Source organism: Colossoma macropomum, unplaced genomic scaffold (assembly GCF_904425465.1).
Source record: "Colossoma macropomum unplaced genomic scaffold, Colossoma_macropomum, whole genome shotgun sequence".
NCBI lineage: Eukaryota > Metazoa > Chordata > Actinopteri > Characiformes > Serrasalmidae > Colossoma > Colossoma macropomum.
Window position 1 is genome coordinate 786750 of NW_023494810.1, and position 25934 is coordinate 812683.

The 25934-nt window shown below is 41.5% G+C and overlaps 1 protein-coding gene across 1 annotated transcript in view; it reads left to right on the forward strand.

Annotated features, from left to right (window-relative positions):
• The window catches only part of ephb2b (eph receptor B2b), a 279294-nt gene that overhangs the window by 101168 nt on the left and 152192 nt on the right, over nt 1-25934 (forward strand). Inside the window, exon 3 of the mRNA XM_036559359.1 lies at nt 5505-6189. Within this exon, the coding sequence (XP_036415252.1) occupies nt 5505-6189 (685 nt within the window). The remainder of the gene's footprint in view (nt 1-5504; nt 6190-25934) is intronic.

The window sequence follows — 25934 nt, forward strand, 5'->3', positions numbered from 1 at the left end:
AGGACTGTGGGAAGGGCGCGAGAACCGACGTCCCACTTCTTACAGGCGTCTTTATGTTGGACTTGCGCTCCTCAGTAGCTTTCAAAAGAGAACAGCCAGGCTCTTGTCTTCCTGGAGGCCTCCACATACTTGTTCCTTCTCGGTTTGTGGTTCCAGTGTTCTTCCCTAGAGAAAGGTACCCACAGATTCATGAAACAATGCTTCTCGGAACACAGGAGTCGAGTTTTCTTCCTTTGGTTTTGCTACTTTCAAACTGAGTCATTAGTTTGAGGAAACTAAGTTTTCAGGGGGCAACATTGGTGAGTGGAAGTTTCAGTAAATCACTCATTTTTCAGCAAGTTACTCATTTTTACACAATATACACATCTCTGCTACAAATGAGACCGTACACGTTGTTTCCAGCGACTAGCATATATGAGCAAAGCGGCCGAAAGCAAAGTGTGTGCAAACATTACTGAAGGGCTAATTGGATCAGTCGATAAAAACGTTTGGTAGATTGATGGAAACACAATTCGGTTCAGTAGGTGGTTTAAACAAAGTGTGCATGTGTTCTTAATTCCTTGGTTAACCTTATGAGGTGGCAGTATTCAAAATTACTATTGGGGTATTTGTTATGTTTCATAGCAGGAAGTTACCTGGAACACAGTCAGTTTTGCTCATATGTGCGAGTGAGTATCGGATGTTGTTACACTTTTCTACGCAAATACACGAGCGCCTGAATGTGAGCCTGTCACCAAGCTGCTCTAGCTGACCAATAATCTGTTGGCACATCGTCCACTGAGGGGAAAATATCTTCTGTAGTGGACAACGAATCAGCATGAACTGATTCTCACAAAACAAAACCCTTTTCTCAGCTGTTTTTGAATAATTAAACGTTCCTCTGTGTTGCTGTATTTTTGTGCAACACCAGTGCTGTCGCCTCAAAAGGTGACCCTAACCCTACACTGTTTTCAACCAAAGTTGTCTTATTATTTTGGCATTGTTTTTCCTTCCCTGTGGTTGCCTGGATTTCCGTTCATGACTTCTTACAGATACTTGAATATGAAAATAAGTCAATTTGGCGCATCCTTAGATTGACCTTGACAAACATTCCGTCCTAATTATGTAAAAATGTATAAATATCTTTAGCAAAAAGAGGCAAACGCTTCAAATTTTTGTGACCTACAAAGCAGAAGGTGAAATATCAGCACGGTAAAATATAGAGATACATTTTATTTACATGGCATCCATAGTTTTTGATGAATATGTGCTTAAAAACTTACAAATTCACTGTTTTGAATTTATTTGGAGTTTTGACAAATCTTTAAGTTACAACTGGGAGGCTGTACTGTAGCCTGGCCAGCTCTTGCTGTAAGTTATTGACATAGGTTATATTGGTGCCACGTCACAACCACCAAGAGAGTAATTGAAGTAATATGGACGTAAATTCTGTGACTTTCAGAACATTAATTAAATGTAAAACACTTTAAAAGACACTGATAAAAAGTTAGTTATTATACAAAAACAGTCTGCGTAGTACATTTTGACTGCTGCGAACTTTTGCAGATGACGTTGCTATAAAAATACGAGAAGATGACCAAAAGTTTGTTCTACTTGAACATAAAATATCAGTACATGTACCCCATGTTGTTAGGCTGTACTCCGCTCTCCCCCGCTGTAATGAACTAAGAGTGATGAGCAGCGAGACGTTAATATCTCCATCCATTTCTGGTCCAGCATTCTATGCTATTCTTTTTCCAAGACATGCTTGTCCTCATCATGATCTTTGGACCCCTTAAACACTTTGAAGTCTTAAAGCAGGACTTCCCTGCAGTCTTAACACCAGACAAATCCCTGGTAGCAACAATAAACCTTGAGGCAGAAGGGGCCAGTCGTTAAACGGTCAGACGGATTGCTAAATCTTTATCCCTGCAGAATTACCCCCACCACCTTCACGTCTCAAAACACATGACCACCTTCAGCCGCACTCCCACCGAAGGTTGGGGGGGAAAAGCTGTGAAAATGAAGACGTTTCATTTAATTTCACACTTGGCGCTTGATCGCTGGGCCCTTATTATGCCCCATTTGGTTCTCTCCACTGCCCGTGATGAAAGAGTGGCAGAAAAGCTGTGGCAGGACAAAGAGAGGCCCTCCTTCAGAATGCGTTTGTTTGGAGTCTCCGTAGCCCACTCCACTCCACCTCCTCCCCTTCCCACCGAGCGTTGCCTTCGCTAACTCTCCAGCTCTCATTAGCAACTTAGCAACTGCCTCGCTTTTTTATTTCCTTCTAATTTGATCAGTCAAAGCTGCAGCCTCCAACAAGGGGATGTTACACTCTGTCTTCTCCTGTTTAACTGGCCTTCAGCCCCTCCTCGCTAGATGGCCTGTAGAAGAATGGTCTGGCTTAAAGGGAGGTGGCGAGGTCAATGGCTGCCCATGACCCTGAACACATTTGTCCATTTGGATGACCCCGGCTGTAGCTGGTTGTAAGTTCTCCATGCTTTAGCCACTGAGTGGAAGTCAAACTAAATACTGGAGCAATTGTTTGATGCGATTTCTCATTTTGAGCTCCAGGAAAATCTTCATTTCTACTCCAAAAAATGGCTGCCAGATTCTGCTGTCCCTCAAACTCTTAAATGTCACACATTGCATTGTTCCGCTGTTCGTGACCCCGTACGTATTTAGAGTAATTTTATTCTGTCTGCGGAGAGTAACTGGGACATGGGAGTGAAGAACAAAAGCCTGGTGAAAGAAAGCTGTTCTAATTAGTCTGAGGGTGTTTGATGGAATGGGGGTCTCGAACATGAGGCTTGACTTTCTCCCCGAATCCCGTCAAAACTCTGTCAAAATCCTCGTTAAGCGGCAACTAATTTGGGAAATTATGTCAGCTGTGAAGTGAAGAGTGAGAGGAGCAGAGGGTGGGCGAGCAGTAGAGGGGGCAGGAGGTGCTGAATACGTTTCGGAGCCGGGGTGTGAGGAAGCATATAAGGTGAAGAAAAGGGCTTTCCCTGCTGGACAAGGTCAAGGTTCTGACTCACTTGGTGGTTGGAATCTCGACCGTTTAATACTGAGAGCGCTCAGCTTGATCCACAGCCAACTGGCTTGAAAACCGCAGAGGAGGCATCTGGAGTCACTTTAGGCCAAGCAGTGAAGTCTTTGGTGCATGCACCCTTATTGTGTGCACTATACAGTTGTAAACTTAATAAGAAGTCTGTTTCACTCGCCCCAAATGGCCGTCCATATAATTTGATTATCCTAGGTTTGTAATGTTCAAGGGGATGAAATTTTGTAGTTAGCTTTGCCAAGTGCTAACACTCCCGACTCCATTACCGAGGGCTTGACTGAGGCCAAATTCTGAGGGCTATTTTTGTTCCTTTACAGTGGAGACGGATGACGATTCAAAGAAAGCTCAATGTTTAGGAAAATCAAGGCCCATATTTATAAAAACACATTCCGTGATTAGCAGTCATACATATAATTACGCAGCATATGGATTCACTCCTTATGATAACGATCTCCAAATCGCAAATGCTGAAAAAATAGTGACTTCCACAGTTGTCCCCTTCAGTCAGCGCCACTTTCACCAACCCTGAAAGATTAATTTTGACAGTAGTCCCTTTGTCTAAACACCAGATCTAAACATTTCAAATGTGTATATAACATATATCAACAAGTTGCCGTCGGAGCTATGTCAGGACAGCGTGGTTATTGTTTGCTTTTTTCCAAAGCGAGTCCAGTTCCTTCCTGCATGCCATTCCACGCTGAATAAAAGGATCGCATGCTAATGCTGGTTCTCTTTTCTGGTGCCAGAGCACGGACCGAAGCCAGCTCAGCGAAAAGTGAACGACTGTGTAAACGCTGGAGTTTATCACCTGTTCTTCCGTTCGGGGCGAGCCGCATTAATAATGCATCCTCTCACACAGGGAGAGGCAAATAAACACAGGCCAGGTTCACCCAGTGTGGCCAAGTGGGGGTCTCCAGCAAATGCGGGCCAGTGCCAAGCCTTTTTACTTGGAGTGCCAGAGTCTTTTGGCAAGCTAGCCAGAGGATTTTACCCTCTCCCTCACCTCGTACCTCTCCTGCCCTGTAATCTAGTCGCTGCCTGCAGGGAGAATTTCTCAAAATGGCTCGGCTACTCTCCGAACGTCCCCCGAGAGCCGAGATGGACACGCGAGAGCCTGTTGCAAGATGTTCGCTGTTGCCCTGCGGTTTGGAGCCCTGACTTTATGTATTAGAAATAATTTGTGAGCTTCAACCCAAATGGGAATGGGCTTACCCGGGCTGTCATGGACGGCAAGGGTCCAGAAGAGAAAGCAGCAGCAATAGAAAGACATAGCACAGTGTTCTTCTGAATAGCAGGAGACATGGCTACTGCTGTCTTAGAGAGAAAAGCATGGATTAGTTGTTGTGATTATTAGAGATGTGCATTCTGACTAATTTTGATGTTCAAGTATCCACAAGACTTCATGCACAGTTATCCTCTTAACCACTTGGAATAAAAAACAATGGCCAAAAAAAACAAAAACAAACAAAAGAAAAACGGCTGTAGGCTTCCTCGTTTAGGTGGCAGCACTGGTGTGGCACAAAAACTACAGCAGAACACAGAAGAACATGTTTTATTATTCAAAAACAGCCATGAGACATTGCGAGGTTTTTGAGTTGAAGCTGCTTCTTCAGATGAATTAATGAGCAAACAGAGCTGGAAGAGTCACACTGGACGCTGATGAGGACTTGTTACCTTCTACAAAGGTATTTACTCCTCAGTGAAGAATGTGCCAACATGTTATTTGTCAGAGAAATATATTTTTATTTTTTTATTAGCCTAGCTAACATCAGATAGCGACACAGCCACACTATCTCTACCTTCTCAACCACAACTTTGACATTATGTCCTTGGCAGTACCTCCACATTCATGCACTCTTGTTTTGGAGTAGCACAGTATAACATAATGAATTGACTCACAAATACAGTGAAAACCATCATGTTTCACTGAATTCTTGTATATTTTCTCTGTATTTCCACAATGAAATGTATAAAATACCCAAATAGTGATTTCAGTGTTTCGATACCGGCACCTCAAATGTGCACTCGAGTACCCATGCGCATCCCCAGGAATTATATATCAATTATTTCTCATTTGCAGCTCATTGAAACAAGTGAACGTGCAAAATCTACAACAAAAATCTTAAAATTTGGGCCTCGAATCCATATTACACTGGTTGGTTTGCTGCAACAGTTGTCTGATTAGTCGCATCAAGAGTTCAGTTAACTACCAGTGGAAGATCCAGGACCAGAAACTGGATTAAAGGTCCAGATCTGTAAACTTTCAATCAATACCATATTTGTGTTTATATGGAGATTTGATGTTATAACTCAAACAGAAAGTCAGTACAGAATGTAAATCAAATCTAAGCATAATTCTGTATGTATCTATGTAGTGAATTATGTAATTACTTTTAAAAAGTTAAAGAATAATAGAAGATTTCTAAGGTTAAACCTCAATTCCTTTTACTCTCTCTTGCAGTGGGAAGAGGTGAGCGGCTATGACGAGAACATGAACACCATCCGCACCTACCAGGTGTGTAACGTCTTCAGCGCCAACCAGAACAACTGGGTGCGCACCAAGTACATCCCGCGGCGCGGGGCCCAGCGCATCCATGTGGAGATGAAGTTTTCGGTGCGGGACTGCAGCAGCATCCCACGAGTACCGGGCTCCTGCAAGGAGACCTTCAACCTATACTACTATGAATCGGACGCGGACACGGCCACCAAATCGTCCCCTCCGTGGATGGAGAACCCCTGGATCAAGGTGGACACCATCGCGGCCGACGAGAGCTTTTCGCAGGTGGACTTGGGTGGACGGGTGATGAAAATCAACACCGAAGTTCGCAGTTTCGGCCCCGTGTCCCGGAACGGCTTCTATCTGGCCTTCCAGGACTACGGAGGCTGCATGTCTCTAATCGCGGTTCGCGTCTTCTACCGGAAGTGTCCACGCGCCATCCGGAATGGAGCCATATTCCAGGAGACTCTTTCAGGCGCCGAGAGTACTTCCTTGGTCGCTGCGAGGGGGGCGTGTATCCCCAACGCCGAGGAAGTGGACGTGCCCATTAAACTCTACTGCAACGGAGACGGCGAGTGGATGGTGCCCATCGGCCGCTGCATGTGCAAAGCCGGCCACGAAGCTGTGGAGAACGGCACCGTCTGCAGAGGTGAGCTCACTCTCTTATTCACTTTGCTCTTTGCCCAAACCACTTTTCAAGTAAGTGCTTTGTAAGGATTGAAGTGCTAAAAGCTTCATCTTGATTGATTTATGTTTGCGATCTCCAGCTGGAATTAAAAGCCTCAGTGTTAAATGTTGAAACGGCAGGAAGATTAAACACCAGTGGGCTTATGTTTCCTTACAGCACCATATAATAATAGGCTGCCTTTTCCAATTTTCTGTTAAATCATGTTAAATTTTTAATGTCATGAGGGGGAAAATAACTTTGCAGGATTATGATTAACGTTCTTGTTTTGCTGGAGTGATACTTTTCCTATGAACAGTACAAACGAAAAAACCGCAAACCTTTCATTTTACATTACATTTACATTACATTTACACTAGACTGGCAGACGCTCTCCCCCAGAACAGCCTACAGAAGCTGCTATTTGTTTTGTGTGCCATTCCTTTGTGTAGCTTATTGTGTTTTTCCAAGGTTTATCTATGTGAATGCAGTATATAACAGACATGATGCCTGTGGGCTTGGCTGTTGTCGTATTGTTGCGAGCTAGCCCCCCTCTCCTTCTCTGGATCGATCGTTCCTGGAGCTTTCTCTCTGTCACCCCCCCCCTCTTTTCCTCCCTCACCTGTGATTCAACCTGCTTTTCAGCGGGAGCTCTCGGCTCGGCGCCGTTCCCAAGGCAACGCCGGCCTGCAGACGGGCTCCACGCTGACACAGACGACACAATAAAACGCCCACCTGTGTTACAGATCCCCCCCTTCACCATCCACATGCACACTCGTTTTCCGTTCTGCCTCTTTCATAAACCCGGCTGTAATTACCACACCGGCTCCCCGGCCAGCCCGGGCTGAGCGGTGATAATAGCCGCTCATCTCTCTGCTGCTGGGGCGGTGCTCCGCCTTGCACGCATTCAATGACAGTTAATGAGGACGGTCACAATCCCCCCTCAGGAATACATGCCAATAAAACCTGAGCCGAGGCCCAATCTACTCCAAATTGAAAAGCCTACATAATTACACACATTTGGTTGTTTTTGACCTACATGTAATTTACTGGGTGCCATGGATTTTAATATCTCCAGGGTCCCCTTAGTGCCACGCATCTTTTGTGTTCAACTGGATTTAAAAACTATTAAAATGATAACGATTAATAGAAGGGTTCATAGATCAATCAGCGCGTGCTTGTAAAGGGGGCAGATCAGGATTTCAGCACTGTACGAGTAAAGGGGACGTTTGGTAGCCTGAAAAAGCACTTTGCTGCCTTCGCTTCGCTATTTTCCACGTGTAATTTCCTGTCGTAATTTCCAGAAAGTTGTGGTTGGAAAATGTTTGGGGAAACTCACTAGCTAGTTAGCTAGCTTGATCTGTTCTGGTACGTTTCTATCATTTTTCCAGATCGTAAATATGTACACAGTCCAACTAGTGTATATGGTCCAATCACTCACGTCGAAAAGTTACGTTTGTAGCTACAAGTGTTTCCAAAGCTCCTATTCATAATAGCTAATGCTGAATAATACGTTTTTCCTTAACTATTATTGTAATATTGGCCTTTACATGCAAATCAGAAGGCTGCGGTATGCAAATAAGCCCTATAGTCAATAATGTTTTTTACTATGTGCTGTGAGGATCCTGTCCAATCACAGTTGCAAATGAGTCATGTAATAAATTGAGATTGTCATGGAATCCGAGGTATTTTGGCCAAATTATTGATTCACCAATGTGTTTTTAATATACTGCAAGGTGTATCACGCTGTTCTAAAATCAGAACCAGCCCTTCATTTAAATACAAGTTAATTTTTCAGTGTCAGGAAAATAGCAGAAAACATATTCAACAGAAAATTACACAGAAGCCTCAACAACCAAATATAATATCACATTTTTTAGTGTTTGGTGTCCAATTTTTGCCTTTTTTACAGCTTTCATTCTTTTCGAGAGCCGTGCTATCAGTTTTTCAAAGAAATCTGCAGGGATATTTCTCCACACCTCCAAAGTTCAGTCTTAGAAGTTGGTTGCATTTTCTCTTTTCACAATCCAAATAATCCCAAAAACATTCAGTGGTGTTGAGGTCTGGACTCTGGGGTGGTCAGTCCATCGTTCAGCTTCTTTGTTTGATGTATCCGTCTCCTTTTCTCAGTGAGGTTCTTCTTGACAGCTACACATCCTTTCAGACCCACAGCGCTGAGTCGTCTTCTCACAGTGGAAGGATGGACAGAAACACCTGTGGATGTTTTCAGATCTGAAGAAGCTTGATTTTCTCCTCTCTCTCAGAGATGAAAGCTTTAAGTGCTGTTTAACTGATGGGTCAGTTTTGTTGTCTTCCAGGTCTTCCAGGTGGTTGTTAAGAGCCACATTTTCTCTGGATCTTTTAATACTTTTTTAACTCCAATTATAGAATCTCTGACCTTTTTTTTACGTCTTTGGAAAAATGAAAAATGAAAAGTTAATGGCCAGCGAATGAAAGCTGGTCTCTGACTTTTGCACAGTTCTGTATAATCACAATATCAGTACTAACACTACGTATTGTGCAGCCCTCGTGCATTACGACTTGAAAAGGCGCTCGTATGCAACTTTTAGGTTTGAAACTCCAGCAGCAGCATTAATCAGTCCAAGCCCGGGAGATACCACACTTAAGGTAATTATGGGTGTGTAAACCAGCTCAGAGTGCAGCCACTGACTCTGAATCAGCTCAGCTTCTCTCTGTTTTGAGATAACATCAGCGTCCACTCAGATACTCCAAGAGCTCCTTCCTGCCCCCAGCTCCTTTATAAACCTGGGATATCTGGACTGCTCTGAGAAAATGCCCCCTTCCTCGTCATCCATCAGCTTCAGCACCTCCCTCTCTGCGGCCGGGCTCTAGTCTGGCCACCATCACCCGGCGTCCGAAGACGTGTTTTGTCATCTCTTTTCCGGACGGCTCTGTCTTCATTGATCACGCCCTCGCACTGAGTGGGCCGCCGAGCGTGTGATGTATTATCCAGGAGTTCTGTGGTGGCACGCAGCGAAAACACACCATGGGATGTGTTTTATGTGGACATTCAATACTTAGGAGTCCCACGACTATAAGCAAAGCGTGTTTGCTGTAGAAAAATGAGGAGGAAACTAAATAAAACCATTAGAGAGGGGAAAAAGGGCTGCTACAGCACTTGCGGTCAGCCCTATTGTTCATAAGCTGTTTTGATCGAGGTCTGCCATCAATTCATCTGCCTATTTATCTTTCTGGCAGGGGTAAGCTGATAGCGCTGCGTGAGACGATGTCAGAACCATAACTGTGGTCAGTGCCTTTTAACTGCTAGTGGTTGGTGGTGGTGATGGCGGGGGTGGACTGATTTATGAAAGGGCGCTTTTTTTTGCCGTCGAGGCTTTTGCTGTAATGAATTGATTTGTGAAAGATGTCCGCTCAGGGATGCAGCTGTATCTTCTTACGGGACTGGATTACAGGAGGTTGTGAAGCAATCACAGGATCTGCTGATGAAAGAGCCGTCTCGCCGCTCCATTAATAAACCCGCAGACGCTTTGTTCACACACCTCCCTGTGACAAAGCATGTAATTACGCATGTATCAATTAAATCCTTGGCAGAGCGCTCGACAAATAATTACACTTTGACGAGAAATCTGTCAAAATATTGACAATAGACAAATGCGCTTGTCGTTTTTTTGAAAGGGCCGCCTTTTTTCTGTCTGCGATCATCTTGCATCTTGCGAATGAGCCACGCCGTCGTCTTTCAGCAGAAACGTCCCTCATAAAGGCGGATCGGATTTCATTTAGGGCTGCAGGAGATGAGAAACCTCTGGAGATATGCGGGATCTTGTTCACCTAATGCTGCCTGTTTGGAAAGGAAGTTGCCTCTTGAACAGAGCACAACGGAAGCCATGTTCGCAGCTAGAAGGGCCGGCTCCGGCAACAAAAGGCATGAGTTTTATTTTATGTTTGATTGTTGATTTTGCTGTTTTTATCTGATCACATTGGAGCACCACTGGTCTCAGAGTTTAAACTGTAGGAATCCATTACTGATGTGCTGCCACGATGCTGTAATGACAGATGACAGGTTAAATTTACAACGACGCGCCGCCCAGCAAGCGGCCGCTGCCTGCCAAAATGGCTCGGTTCCTCTTTAACTGTGTGGTTCAGGGAAAACAAAGTAATAAACTATAAAATCACCACTGCAAGTTCACAGACACATCCCAAATCCCAGCACGGAGGCTTTGGAGGTCTTAGCCGGAGACAGCACATCCCAACATTTTAGTGGGTGCACAGTAGTGTTTCGATGAAAAGTCAAATTTACAGTTTCTCCCCAACTCAACTGTAATAGATTAGCCCATGGAGAACCTTAGGCTGCTACAGCTGTTTATAGCTGTGCAACATGCTTGTCCATTGTTTTACAGTTGTGTGCAAAGGTTTGAATAGCCCTGATCAAATTACACTTTTTGTTGATTTTCTAATTGAAAATAAGTTTACACGTCCTCTGCGGGGAATAAACTTAAATGTGCCATTTTTCTGCAAGGTTTAGTGTGGAGTTTCTATTTTTTTGCTGAGCTTAACATGTTGACATAAAAATAAAACATCAAAATAGAAAACATGCCATTTTGTGTTTCATATATTTTTTCCAGTATGTTCATTTCAGCAAGTAAACACAGAGCTGGGCAGTATACCAATATATATCGTTATCGTGATAAGTTATCTCACAATACAATAAAATATCACTGCTGTCCGAGCAAAACCTTGTATCTTCTTTTTTGTCGTTCTCAGGTTTTGACATAATTTAGAAATGACTGTTGTCCGTTACATTGTTTCAACATTTCATGATGAATGGACCAACAGAAATGACCCAAAATTACTTGGAAAAAAGTCTGGTTCCATTGACTTACAGTAAAAGTAAAGTATGTTTTTTCCTTCTCCTGTAAAATTACCATTATGAGATATGAGGTTTTCTTCCGACAACAGCGACATTCTTTTCTGAGCGTATTATGTATATTGTCAGTACTTGTAGAACTCTGAGCAACTGCAAGTTTCATAAAGAGACAAAAATAAGTTTATACATCCTCTGTGGGGGAATAAACTTAAATGTGCCATTTTTCTGCAGGATTTAGTGGCCAATTTATATTTTTTGCTGAGGTTAACATGTTAATTAAAATAAAACGGTCCTTGTAGAACTGTGAGCAACTGCAAGTTTCATAAAGAGAGCAAAGTTAGTCCCATTTAACTGGATTTACTGTCACACAATATGGCAAATATTGCATAAAAATCATTGTATTCACAATTTTTAACATTAAAGTTTCCTGAAGTATCGCAATATTATATTTTTGCCATATCGCTCAGCTCCAAGTAAAGAAAGAGGATGCGTACTCTCATTTTTCACTTTCAAATCAACAGTAACGTAACCAGGGCTTTTGCTTTTGCACACAGCTGTAGCTGACAGTTCACATTAGTGTCAGAAACCACATAAGCAAATCTATTTGAGATTACGGTTTGTTGGGGGTTGAGGTAAGTTTTAGGTTAGCATGATGCTAATTGGTGGGCTGTACGATTCCATTACTTGTTAGCAGCTTTAGCCTCGAAGCTCCAGGGCAGTAAACTCCAGACGCTCAACGTGTTTAGGCTAACCAGACTGCATTTGGGGTTAAGAGGGAAAAATTGTGTAAATGTTATTTTTTCTCCAAACTATCACTTTAAGGCTTTCGAGGCCTGCAGACTGAAAGAAGTGCAGATTTGACAAAGCCTGGGATGAAACAGGAGCTGAGTGAGCGGACCCCCGCTGCCTCCGACCGCGCTCTCTCGCACCGGGGTCTGTCAGAGACGCAGGCTGAAGGCTTTCTGTCTCTTCGCTGAGTGAAAGCAAGCGTTTTCCCCCGTAGCATTACTCACTCTTTCCTCTGTAATCTGTGGAAGCAGAGAGATCAGCAGCTCTTTATTTATGGCTCTGTAATGATCAGACTGGCGCTCAATTACCCTGTGAATACAAATAAGCATCAAAGAGAGCTACACTCACGCATCCAAACTGGAGGAAAATATTATTTAAGAAATACCTCAAAGCGCTTGACCTTATAAAGGCTAATCACAAACCAGCAAAGGGCTAAACATAACCTGCCCTTCTGCTTCTCATTGCTGCTCTTCACTTGCTGTTAGGAGTGGGTGTGTTTATACGGATATTAGGACTCAGAATTTGCTTACTTAAACGCTTGTTTGGATAAGGCATGTCTAGTTATGCCAAGATTGAATCAATTGTATATTATCTTGTGATTTTTAAACCAGTTTAGGCTGAGTTTGCGATGTAGAGCTGCAAATAATGTGCAAACACAAGCATTCTACACTCATTGTCCATTTTATCAGCTCCACTTACTATATAGGTGCACTCTGTAGTTCTACAGTTACAGACTGTAGTCCATCTGTTTCTCTGATACTTTGTTAGCCCCCTTTTACCCTGTTCTTCAGTGGTCAGGACCCCCATGGACCCTCACAGAGCAGGTACTGTTTGGGTGGTGGATCATTCTCAGCACTGCAGTAACACTGACGTGGTGGTGGTGTGTTAATGTGTGTTGCGCTGGTCTGAGTGGATCAGACACAGCAGTGCTGCTGGAGTTTTTAAACACCTCAGTGTCACTGCTGGACTGAGAATAGTCCACCAACCAAAAATATCCAGCCAACAGTGTCCTGTGGGCAGCGTCCTGTGACCACTGATGAAGGACTAGAGGATGACCAACACAAACTGTGCAGCAGCAGATGAGCTATCGTCTCTGACTTTACATCTACAGGGTGGACTGATAAGGTAGGAGTGTCTAATAGAGTGGACAGTGAGTGGACACAGTGTTTAAAAACTCCAGCAGCACTGCTGTGTCTGATCCACTCACACCAGCGCAACACACATTAACACACCACCACCACGTCAGTGTTACTGCAGTGCTGAGAATGATCCACCACCCAAATAGTACCTGCTCTGTGAGGTTGATTCCACATTTGAGACCTTAACATTAAACCGGATATTCTTTTTAAACCGGAGCCTGTGGCACGGTCCAGCAAACTCCCGCAAAATCCCACCCTACACCTCTTTTAAAGGACTGTTTCAGGCTTTACAGAGTACTTCTTTCAATTCTAACACAAAATCTTACGTAGTGCAGCTTTAAAACTGGATATTTGAATAGCAAAGACAGTTCATACTCATCCACTCACTGTAACTGTAACTTTGTGGTTTGGGCTGAAGGGAGTAATATGGTATTCATAACTTCAGATTGAGGCCCAAGGCTTTTTCAGCAGCATCCCGGTCTGGGGTAATGCTGAGTACCGGCTGTCAGCGGGACAAAAGAGCGAGGGATGAGGCTCTGGCAGTAAACGAGTGCAGAAGCATCCCCTCGGTTACCTCTCCCAGACACCTTCCATATGGAAAGGGCTTAAGAGCAGAAATCAGCACAGAGCAGAAACCACTGTTATTTCCCACGGTGCCTCTGCATTTAATGATAGCTCTAATTGGCCAACGGCAAGCGCGGCCCACAATCCCACGAGCTTCAGAACATGACATAAAGCAAAACAAACAGCTTTCCATCATCCTCTCCCAGCCCAGCATGTTCAAATAAGGGCTTAGTGGGAACAGGCCTTCCTCCCAGAGAACCAGAGCTCCAGCCCGAGCGACTGTCTGGCTGCGGTGCTTTCACAAAGACACCTGTCATGTCAGCCGTACAGAGAGAGAAAAGAAAACAGTTCTGGAATAAAAGCAAACATTTTAGCTTTGGCCCTGAATGCCTTCCTCTGCTAGGGATGACATTTTGTACATACAGAGTCTTCGCTCCTTTCATTAGACCAACACCTGGTGTTGTGTAGGATTGCGTGTTACTGTAGGATATCTGTGAAAATGTTTGCTTTTTTGTTATCCAGATTCCCAATAAGGACCAACTAGACCCTCCTGGTTAACACCTTATTGGCACTTTGACTTGCCTTATTTTGAAGAAAGCAGTTACTACATTACAGTGCTTCATAGGGGCAGTCGTGGGCTGGAGGTTAGGGAAGCAGCCTTGTGACCGGAAGGTCGCCCGTTCAATCCCCTGAGCTGACAGTATGTGACTGAAGTGCCCTTGAGCAAGGCACCTGCTCCCCGGGCGTGATGGATAGGGCTGCCCACCACTCCGGGCAAGTGTGCTCACTGCCCCCTAGTGTGTGTGTGTTCACTAGTGTGTATGTGGTGTTTCACTGCACGGATGGGTTAAATGCGGAGGCCTAATTCCGATGTGTTCAGACAGAGTTGGCTAAAAGGTTAATTTCATTCATTCATACTTTGTTTCACAGCAGCCACTTAATCTCCCTCCCTATCGCCTGCATTGCTGTATGAACAGTGGTGAACCCTAACAGTCTTCTGGGCCTCCAGGAAAGGCCTAAGATTTGTGGCAAGTGAAAATACATCTCTAATCTTTTGTTTATTTTTATTTAATAGAATCATCATACTTGTTGTGTGGTGTTCAGGTCTGTGGGACCCATTTTCAAAGTTTACCAAAAGAAAAAATGATGCGATTTAATATAATTTGAACCTCAGATTCTTGGCCTTTGCTCATTTTCTGTGAAGAACATATAAAATAACCCATTTTCAGGGTCTTCACTCTGTTCACCCCCCACACATTTACATTACACGTGGTGTTGGGCTGAACCCGCGGGGAGTAAAAGTGTGGAGGTGCTGTGTCCTTCATTCTGTTCTCCTCCTACATGGCCTGCTGTTAGTGTGTGTGTGTGTGTGTGAGGGTGTGTGTGAGGGTGGACAACATGGACAGGCTAAAGGAGAACCCTACACTGGACACTTGTGCTATGTTAAATATCTGTTTTTTTTTACATTTTTTTACAATTGTTATGGCTGTATTGATTTAAAAACAATAATGTGGTGGGTCCAGCAGACCACTGAGTAACAAACACATCAACACCACACAGGGGTTAAATTCAAGTATTATTGTTATTGTTAAGTTTTGATTTGAAACAAAGGATTCCAGGATTTCCAGTTATGCAAGCTGTTTCATTGGTTAGGCCTTCAGGAGCTGAACAGGAGGCCTTAGGCATTAGATTATCTACCAACATAAACAAGAACTGACCGTGGAATCAACCAATCACTTTTTAGTGTCTAATGTGGGGGATCAATTTTGTGGGGAAAGCATCTCTAGGCCTTCTGGAGGTTCTAGATATGTCACTTGCTGAGAATATGAGTGATAATCATAAACAGGTTTCAGTCAGTTCTTAGAAATGTAAAACAGCGGCTCTTCGCCAGGATTCTTTACTGAAAAGGTCACTGCAAAACTACAACATACAAACTAGAATGTATGTTAATTTTCTGTTATAAGTTTCAAATAACACACATGGAATGTCTTTTTAAGACCTCACAAGCCAGTGTTTAATCTAAAATGTCCAGAAAATGTTAGTGTGCACCAGCATTAGTGTAGCACTGTCACACTATTAGAGCAATTAGCAATTAACTTTATCAAAGAGGTGTATTTTTCCTCATTTTTTGGCCGAGTTTGGACATATTTGGCCCGGACTGAAGGCCTAGCTCTAACAGTCTGAGTTCGCCTTGTGTGTCAACGTTCAATTTGCTCCTAAATCTGATGATAGTTTGGCAGAGTGATCTGATTGGTTACATCCAAATCTTCAGAATTAAACTAATGGTAAAGAAGCAGAAGTCAGTAATGTTTGTTTTATTGTGTTGACTGTGATAAAGGCAGAGCCAGTACATCTGCAAATTACTGTAAGCAGCTCCATTTTCATGCCATAGAGTGGTTAAGATAACGCACACCAAGAATATACATACAGGACATATACAGTCGTATGCAAAAGGTTGGGTGTTCCTGGTTGAAAGACATGTTATGTGAAAATAATACAGGTCCTCCACAGAGAACACACTTCTGCTCATTTTTATTGCACAAGTACTATTTATTTGCTAAATTTAACATATTGGGGGAAAAAAATCTGGCCTGTGCAAAAGTTATGGCTTTTTTATTCATATTTTATGTTTTTGCATGAAGTTTTACTGAGGGTATTCAAACTTTTGCATAAAACTGTATGGCTTTCATACAGTTGGAGAGGGATTAGAGAAGGTTCTTTGGCTCACATTGAAAAATAAGTTCTGCAGTCCAGATTAAACCCAGTCCAGCTTTAGGCATTTGCTAACCAAAAATGTGAAATGCAGCATTAATAAGTAATTGCTGCCATAAGAAAAGCTCCATTGTTATTATTATTATTATTATTATAATTATAATTATAATGACTTTTTCAATACTAGCTGCCTTTTACATTGTGTGAACTCTGCATGCTGTTCAATATTAAGATATTTTTCTTTTTTAAAAGGTTTTCTGTTTCTAAGACACAGTTTTCTTATCACAGCTCTGATTGGGTGAGATATGCAGTTGGGGTAGATCAGCTGTGTGTCTTAGATCTGTGGTTCTCTTAGCAGCTCCAGCAAGAACAGTTTTGCAATACAGGCCACACAGATCTTTTGGAGAGCCATTATTCAAAAGAAAGGCGGAGAGGCCCAGATAAACACCCGTGGCATCAGACATCTTGGCTGCAGCATCTGATCAAAGTGCACTGATAGCAGCGTCTTCTCAGACATATGTAGTCTGTACTGCCTCTTTAGGTATAACATACAGTATGTGTCAGTGCCTGGAATCAGACAGTTTCAAAGCAAAGGTAGACGTGCTGTGAATGCACTGATACTGTAGGGCTGAAGGGACAACAACAGAAAGACGTCCTCTCCCACACAGAGTCCCAGGTAAGAACATCACGGTCATCAGGTACATGCAGTCTAGATTGAACACTGAAGATTGTGTACTTTAGATGTAAGGCTGTGAGATATGAACATCAGATATGGCCCATATTATGTTTCAGTCGGCCCTGTCTGTGATCTATCCAAGCTCCGCCCACAAATGTGTTCTTCATTGCAGCTGTTGAGACGTTGGACAGAAATCTCATTCAGTCTCATTACAGTTACAATATAACCTTGCCTTTCCAGTTTAATGTTAATATTTAATACATTTTTAATGTAGGGTTTTTGAGCTGGGCTATTTTGTTGTAAATAACTGACAATGAAAATGAAAATGACACATTTGCCACGACGATAACATTAGTTTAGCTACAGATTACAGAACAAGAAAGATCTGATCTTATTAGCCTGTGTTGTCGTCTCAAGGCCTCAAACACAGTGCGTGTCATCTGCTTACCGTATCTTATGATGATTTGACACTGCGTTATTCAGACGTTGAGACGTAAACAAAGACAGTCAGAGTAGTTTGATGTGAAATGGTTCATTGTAGAGAAACTTGCCGACTTGGATTTCTTTACGGCGAGGTTTCTAGGAACCAGCCGTCACAAGTATAGGCATTTTATTTACTTTACAAAATGTCCAGTGAACCTACATGTTTATTTTAAATATTTATAAGTAAATACTGTATAAGTATATACTGTTAAAAAATAATAATAAAATGAAAAAGGATTCGAGAGTAAAGACGATTTTGAGAATAAAGTTGTAGAATTACGACATTGAAGTGGGATGTTACCAGGAAAATTTCCAATATTGTGGCCAAAGGCTTTACAAAGGGAAGTCAGCACCTCCTCGTGTTTAATGAGGGGCAGTGAGGAGTTGGTAGAGTTATACTTTCATATCGATTCACCCATAAAGAAATGGTCAGTCTCCCTGTCTCTCCTGGCACATCAGCACCAGCCTGTTATTAGTATAATCAATATAATCAACTGTGTTTATTTAGAATAAAGAACCAGGCGGACTCAGAACTTGTCTTGCAGGCAGTGCTCGTCCACAAGCCTATCAGGAGCTACATTCGAAGAGGGCATGTAGTTTCACAGGAGACAGAATGATAATCAAAATGATCGATCCTGAAGGAGCAGAACTGACGCACACTCAGCCTTTTCGTCGTCGCCACTACAGCAACCGAGACCCCAATGCGTTATGGCATCCCCCCTGCAATTAGCCCACTTCATCCTTGAAACATCCCAGTTTGAAACAAAAGTTTATTCTTACAACTTCATGACTTTATTATTGAAATATTATCACTTTATTCTGGAAATATTACAATTTTATTCTAAAAAATACGACTTCATTCTCAAACCATTACAACTTTATACTCAAAGTCTATTATTATTATGTTTTTAATAGACGCCCTAAAATGCCGTCGTAATAAATAAATCTAAAACACACTCAAAACTATTGTAAAACAGTAGATCAGACATCTCAGACATTTAAGTCTTCTGGTTCCGATCACTGCCACAATGAACTAATCTGACTCTGAAAGTTCCTCTAGAGCGAAGCGTTTCACACCAAACCACTCTGAACCGCTCTGCTCACATCTTAACCATTTAGTAATACAGAAATTTAGAAAATTGTGTCAAATTTCCCTTTAAATTCATATCAACACATAATTCAACCAATCAGTTATACAGAGGCAGATGCAGAGTGCAGAGCTGCATGATTTATTATTGTCGTTTATTGTTTAAAATGTATTATTTTGATTTTGGCCAGTTTGTGTTGCAGTTTTAGGATGTAAATAGTGTGAGCCTAGTGCACTTTGTATTTGAATGCTGCTTCTACACTTATACAAAAATATCATAGCATAATTATACATGACTCATTGTGCTAAATAGCCAGCTGCCTTCTTTTTTAGATGTAGCACTTTTATCAATGCTGGATTGAAAGAGGAAGTAGTGTTTTTCATCTGCAGCTTTGGCTAATATAAAACACTGGAAATGTTGTAGTGAGTTTCCTCTGTTCATTTAACACACACACATTCTCAGCTTAGAGTTCTTATAAAAAGGCTTATATTTATTTATGTATTTATTTGTACCTGCAGTAGTGCAGAATTGTGCCACAGTAGATGTGACGAAGATTTGAGTGTATTTTTGGAGGATCAGTGATTTACGGTGGCTCATGTTCTGCCGTCACAGACACAGAGATATTTATGGGCTGTGAATTTGCTCAACCAGTCAGTCATATTTGTAATAGGCTTGTCAACGACATGTATTTGTAGATGCTGGTAAATAACGCTGTCAGCGTTTAGTTCTGCCTTTTCTGCTGTGGACCGGTTTCAACTCTGCACACAGTTCGAATGAGAAGGTGGACTAATAGAAATGGACAGTCCAAAATGACTTGGAATAAAATATTGGTACAGTTATGAATCTTCCTTTTCCCTTTAATGTAACGCTTTGAAGGTTTTGTTATGACAACTGAATGATGTTGCTTCAAAGTTGTATACTTTAATTATTGATCGGCGCAGTAAGTGCAAACATAGTAATCATCCTTTTACATACTAATGCTTTCGTGAACCGCTGAAAGTAAAACATCAAAGAGACTCGTCTGTTATTCGTTTACAGCTCAGTGTGAGTTTCCCACTCACAGCTATGCTGCTCTGCTGGATCAAACGCATCTTACAGCCTTACATTATTTCACATACACATGCACCGTAATAGGCACAATATATTGTCCATTATTTCAATACTGCCCATTGCCATAATGACACATGAGGCAACCCTATGCAAATAAACTCTCAAGCTAATCTCAGATGTTCCAGATAATCTGTGGATGGGTGGATAATTCAGGGTATTCAGGTGACCAACTAATGTAAATAATTTTGGTCAAAATTAGTCATGAAAGTTTAAAACATTGTATAGTACATTAACATATAAGCAATTTAGCTTCTTTCTAACATTATACGTTCTCGTTTAAGAGACTTCTCCACCAGGGGGCGGTGAAAAGCGCGCGTCTTACCTTTTTGGTAATTTCTCCTTCGTTCAGTCTATTGAAGGAAGCATTGAAAGACTACTGCAGCCATATAAAGGCTACTCCACAGCAAACAGTACAAAGCACAGCTGTGCCACGCAGGAAACGTTGCAGAAAAGCACCAATAAATAACAAGATCAAGGTCATTTTACACTCTACTCAAATAGATTTATTGGCAAAAACTTCTTTTAGTGAATTTATCTTATATTCTATTTTGTCATCAGCAAAACAATCACAACACTACTGCAACTTTACTAAATGTTTCGGTAGTGACTGTTTTAGTAGTATACCAAAAAGGCTGACCGGTACATGGCTAGAAAACACAGCTTTGAACAGTTGTACACAGTTAAAATCATAACATTTTCATTAAAACATAAAAACATTGACTTCATTCTAGAAAATGTGTTTCAGTAGTGACAGTTCTTAATGTTACACGTTGATTTTCAGACACATTTAATTTAAAACAACCAATTCAAAAATCTAAATCTTCCAACTTTATTTAAAAAAAGAACTTTAAGAAAAAAACAAAAATTGTTAGTGTTATTTTCAGAAGTAGATTTAGGGGTTAGAGTTTGGGACAAACACCTCCCAATAGAAAGTACCCTATAATGAAGATTTTGTATCTCAACTATCTCAATTAATGCCTTGGGTTTAAATAGATCATAAAATAATCCTTGTGAATATCTAGTGTATGAATACCTAGTTGTTTTTTAATAGTACACATTAATACACACAATAATACACATTCTGTTGCATGAAAATGGAAGCCCTCAGTGTAACTTACAGACCTGGAGGTTTGTAAAGTAAATAAAGCCCTGAACCCCCACAGTTTGAACTAATTCAGCAGAATGGTCCAGTAACGTTAGGTGACTGGCTGCCTTTCTAGGTGTGAATTTCAAGCTGCAATAGATTTGTATAATATAGTACAACAATAGAGAGACGCAGAGTTTGGATGCTGCATTTTGTCCACCTGGTGCGTCTAGTGTGTGGTGCCCTGCAGCCTTATGTCTTCTGTGGACATTTTTGGGATATTTTTGTAATATTTTGAAAATAAAGTTACACAGATTTTCAATATCAAATGCACCCCAAAAGCCCACCCCTATTAAAAATAATAATAAAAAGTTATCTGTCCGTTTTTGTATATTATAAAGTACCTCAACTGTAACATCTACCTGCACAACTGCAGTGGAATTTCCTCTGTTTTGCGCGGCCGTTCACCGCACACCCACATGCACGCTGCCAGATTTGCAGGCCTGCATGTAACTTGAACCCTCACACTTTCTTCTCGGCCCTGTTGCTCACCTGGATTAGAGAGCACTTACATTGTAGGCCCTTCTGCAGCCGTTTGGAGACAGGCTTTATCCACATGTGACCCGTGGAGCCCTTTTATAGCCGAGCTCCTAACTGCCCTCCTGCTGCCGGCCCTCAGCTCAGCACCTGATTGGAGAAGAGGAGAACGTTTAGCGGTGAAATGTAAGCTCTCTTTGGATTGTCTGTGACTTTAGGAGAGAGAGAGGGTGACGAAGTAGACGCAGGGCAGATGTAGGAAGCCTTTAGGTACAAATAGAAGGCGTTCTGCTTGAAAAAAGCATGTCTCATACAAAACCGGCACCAATAAATGCTCAGTTTATACTCACTGTGCCTGGACAAAACACATTCCTCTGCCTCATGCATCTGCATTTCAAGGAGGATCTCGCAAAGCATGGGAGGAGACGGAAAATGTGGCTGATTATTTATTCTGTTTCATTTTCCGAAGCTTGGGCAGCTACCAGCGGCCAGTTGTACATGTAGGAAGTCCTTAAACACTGACCTTAAGCATGTCCTGAAAGAATATTTACCAATTAAACTATTTTAACATGATAGCATTGCCTCTTTGGTTGGCATCATGGCCATTGTAACCCTCTCAGGTCGACAAGGTCGTATGCGACATCAAAGGACGTCTTACATAAAAGATTGAATCTCGGGAACGCTGCCTGCTGGAGACTTACTTTGACTGTTTTCCTGAAAGGGTAGCGTTGTGCCGTTTCTATGAGGGCTCCGGTGCGAGCGTATCTCTCTCCGAAGCTGATCCGACCTTGAACGGCACTTTTTGCTGACTTTGTAAATAAACACATGATGAAAAATCTAACATTGAATATCTTTTATGATTATTTATCCATTTTTCCATTATCCATGTTTAAAAGAGCTGTTTTTGTTGTTAGCATGGCTGTTAGCTGTTCACTGATGCTTTGGGTTGAGTTTGTTGACGAGTCAGAGGCTGTGTCACTGACTTGTCAGCCAATCAGAAGTTGTATTCCTGACTTGTTGATGGAACGATGCTACCCTTCTGGGCAAAATAAAAGTAAGTCGTTATCGTGCAGCGGTCCTGAGATATTTATTCTTTTATGTACAGTGATTTTTAATGTCACATATGGCATCGTCAACCTGAGAGTGCTGAGAGCTACAGGTCTGAGCTGGTTTTGCCTCTGAGAAAAATGAATGGTGTCTTTTAAAATGCTGGCTTGTTAAATGAAAAGACTCCAAACCCGACACATTTCTCATACATACATTTTTCCACAGAATCCCAATGGAACATCTGAATTACATGGTTGTACAGTATTAAAATAAGAATAATACGACATATGTTACAAGCCAGCTAACGTGCTGAAATGATGTCATATAGAAGTGTACTGTTAAACTATTCAAATGAAACACTATTATATAAAAAATCAGCAGTTTAAACTTTAATCTACTACTGCCAAAGTAACTAAACTACCACTTTTGACAGCGCTTGCTGGATTGCGTTGGGTATTTTGGTGAGGTTGCCAGACTTATTATCAGTTGTTATCAGCATGTTAGTTTGCATGTAGCAACATTTCATCTCCTTAATGACCTCAGATTCAAGTAAACTTCTGAGAGGAAGTGTGAGGATGGTAGTACATCAGCTTTGGAACGTTTTTGTCTACCACTGGACCTCTTTTTCATAGTGAAATAGCCGTTTAGTTCAGTTTATCCTGTTTCTTCTGTCCGGCTCCATGAGCAAAATACATAAATCTCACAGGAGAAGAGATGCTTTGCAGAGTTAGCTAAGAAGCTGATTCCATCTGCAGTCCCTGGGTAAACATATGACCAATACTAAAACACAATACACAATACAAAATTATGAATACAAAACACAGTAAAACCCACAATATCAATTTGATATATAGCCAACTCACACAACTCACTCTCATCCATCTTTATCTCTCCCAACCAACCCAAATGCATACAAGACCATCGTCTACACAACATTCACCATCCTAATAAAAACAGTCTGATTATGTTAATGCAAACATGATTTCTTATTATGCATTTTTTTATATTTATTAGCTCCTAACTGAAAACAAAAACAACTCAAATAAACTCACTGCTGTGCTGTAAAATCAGAAATGTGAATTTTAAGACCCCTGTCGTGTCGTAGTAAATTTGTTTTCTACTTTCTGTTACTGACATATTTGCCTCTACAGAACTAATGAAATTCACCCAATTCATTTTCTGTGTGTTGCAATGTGAAAATGACTGTAAAAGCTAACGACTGTGGGAATAACTGTATTCAGTGGAAATGTGTTTAGGTGATAATATAATAACTATGACAGACCTACTGTTCCACTGCGCCTTTTAAACCCTGCGCCTCGCAAGTATAGCGCAGTTCTGATTACCTGTAGCTTTAGTTAATATTGTTTTATTGTCTGTATTCCACTATTGTGTAAATAGTTCCTTAGTAACACCAAAATGTGTAATGAAGCTGAATCAGGGTAGAGATTTGCACCGCTTGCTCTCAGCGAGGGAGACTTGCTAATTAGCCGAGGTGAAGAGTCAAGTCTACCCAGATCAGCGTCTGTGGCCTTAAAGATTCCTCAGCGTTAGCCGAGCATTAGGATCACTAGAGCTGTGGGGGCCGTCTGCCGACCCGCAGAGCCCCAGGAGAGCAGTCTTCCACTTTTATTCCTTGTTACCTTGGCTGTGATGGAGATTTCAGCTTGTCCATCTGTTTTTTTTTTTTGGTTTTCCCCTCTCCCAGCGTTCGGGCTGCCTCTTCCACATCAGCCTTTAAATCCTAACTGAAAAGTCATCTGTTCTCATCAGCTCGTTAGTGTTTAATACATACGTGTGGGCGGTTTTGCTGATGTCTTGTTCACTGTGTCAGGCGTTGCTGCCTGCAGGTCGAGTTTTTGTTCGTATTGTATTATTTGTGTCCATTCTGGTTTATCTGTCACAATTAATTACCCTTGATTAGTTGATTAAAAAAAGCATTCAAATTTGTCTTAATAAATTAGCAAGGATTAGTAGTCAATTTGCATCATGATAATCCATATTTAAATTCATCTGCTCCTCTCTTCTGCAGAAAGACCTGCTTATGTGCATTTTTGCCAGTGTTTTTCAGTGTTTTTTATATTGTTGTTCTTTAGTTTTTTTTCTTTCTTTATGAGAAATGTAGCAATTGAAATAATCCAGAATTACTTAAACGTATCGCTGCTCTTGGAGCAAAACCTCGTATCTCCAACATGGTAACTTTACAGGAGAAGGAAAAAAAACATACTTTACTTTTAATGTAAGTCAATGGAACCAGAGATTTTTACCAAATAATTTTGGGCTGTTTTTTTGGTCCATTCATCATAAAATTTACACACAATGTAAAGAGAAACCGGTATTTTTTTAAATTATGTCAAAAAAAAAGAAAAACAGCAAAAATGGAGATACGAGGTTTTGTTCCGACAGCAGCGATATATTGTTTTATATAACTTCCACGGACAATGAAGAAGGGTCTTCCTACTCCTGAAACATTACCATGTTGGAGATACAAGGTTTTGTCTTAACAGTGACAAAATCCAGCACTGTGCAAAAGTCAGAGACCACCATTCATTTATTTAATTTCCAGTCAAAACGGCAAGAAAATACAAGATACTCATTTTTTAGGAGACAAGAGATCAGACAGCACCCACCTGTATAAACAAGGTCAAACTCAAAGGAAAATAAGTGAAAGAAGTCATTCAATATGTAAAGAAAATGGGGCGCCTAACAACTGACCCCGGTAGACCACCAAAACTGTCTCTAACACATGAACAGTACCTTCATCTTCAAAGAGAGTGGGAAAAAAATCAAGCTGTTTCAGATCTGAAAACATCCACAGGTGTTTCTGTCCATCCTTCCACTGTGAGAAGACGACTCAGCGCTGTGGGTCTGAAAGGATGTGGAGCTGTTACTGAAAAAAGAAGGAGAACATTTGCAGTCAAACAAAGGAGCTGCTGGTGTTCTCAGATCGGTGGACTGACCACCTCATACTTGGATTCTGAGAAGCAGAAAATACAACCAAATTCTAATTCTGAACTTTGGAGGTGTGGAAAAATTATTTTTTTTTTGATGGTGAAATACGGAATAACTTCTCCTTAATGGGCATTTAGGCAGGAAATTAACGAAAGGGTGGTCTTATTAAAGCGCTTCATTGTTTATCTTTTTGCCATTTTTTTAACTGTTAGAAAATTGATAAATTACTATAATCGATAGTGAAAACACTTCTCATTTTATTGTTTTATTGTATTTATTTTATCTACCCATTCTGTGCAGCAGTTTAGGGAATCACATTTTTAATTACATCTTACAAAATTACATATTTACTTACTTACATACTGTAAAATAGAATAAATGCACCGCCCAGGCTAAAGACGCCCCCCCCATCCCCACCCACACTCATCCCTGAGTCGTAGATGTCATTTTTTCTCTCAGCACATTCATCACTCTGCTGAAAGTGATAACACCGGGGCCGAGTGCTGGGGGACGGTCTGGCGCTGGCCGATCAGAGTGTGTTAACCTGTTCCATATGCACCTCCCCAAACGCCTGTCATTAACCAGCACCACGGCTGGAATTCCACACCACGGCCTGTCGTCTCATCTTCCAAAGCCATAATTGCCGTTTGGTGGTGTTCCTGACTGATCCGCGGCTGGAGGGGGTCGTCCTGCCTGTCTCTCCTCC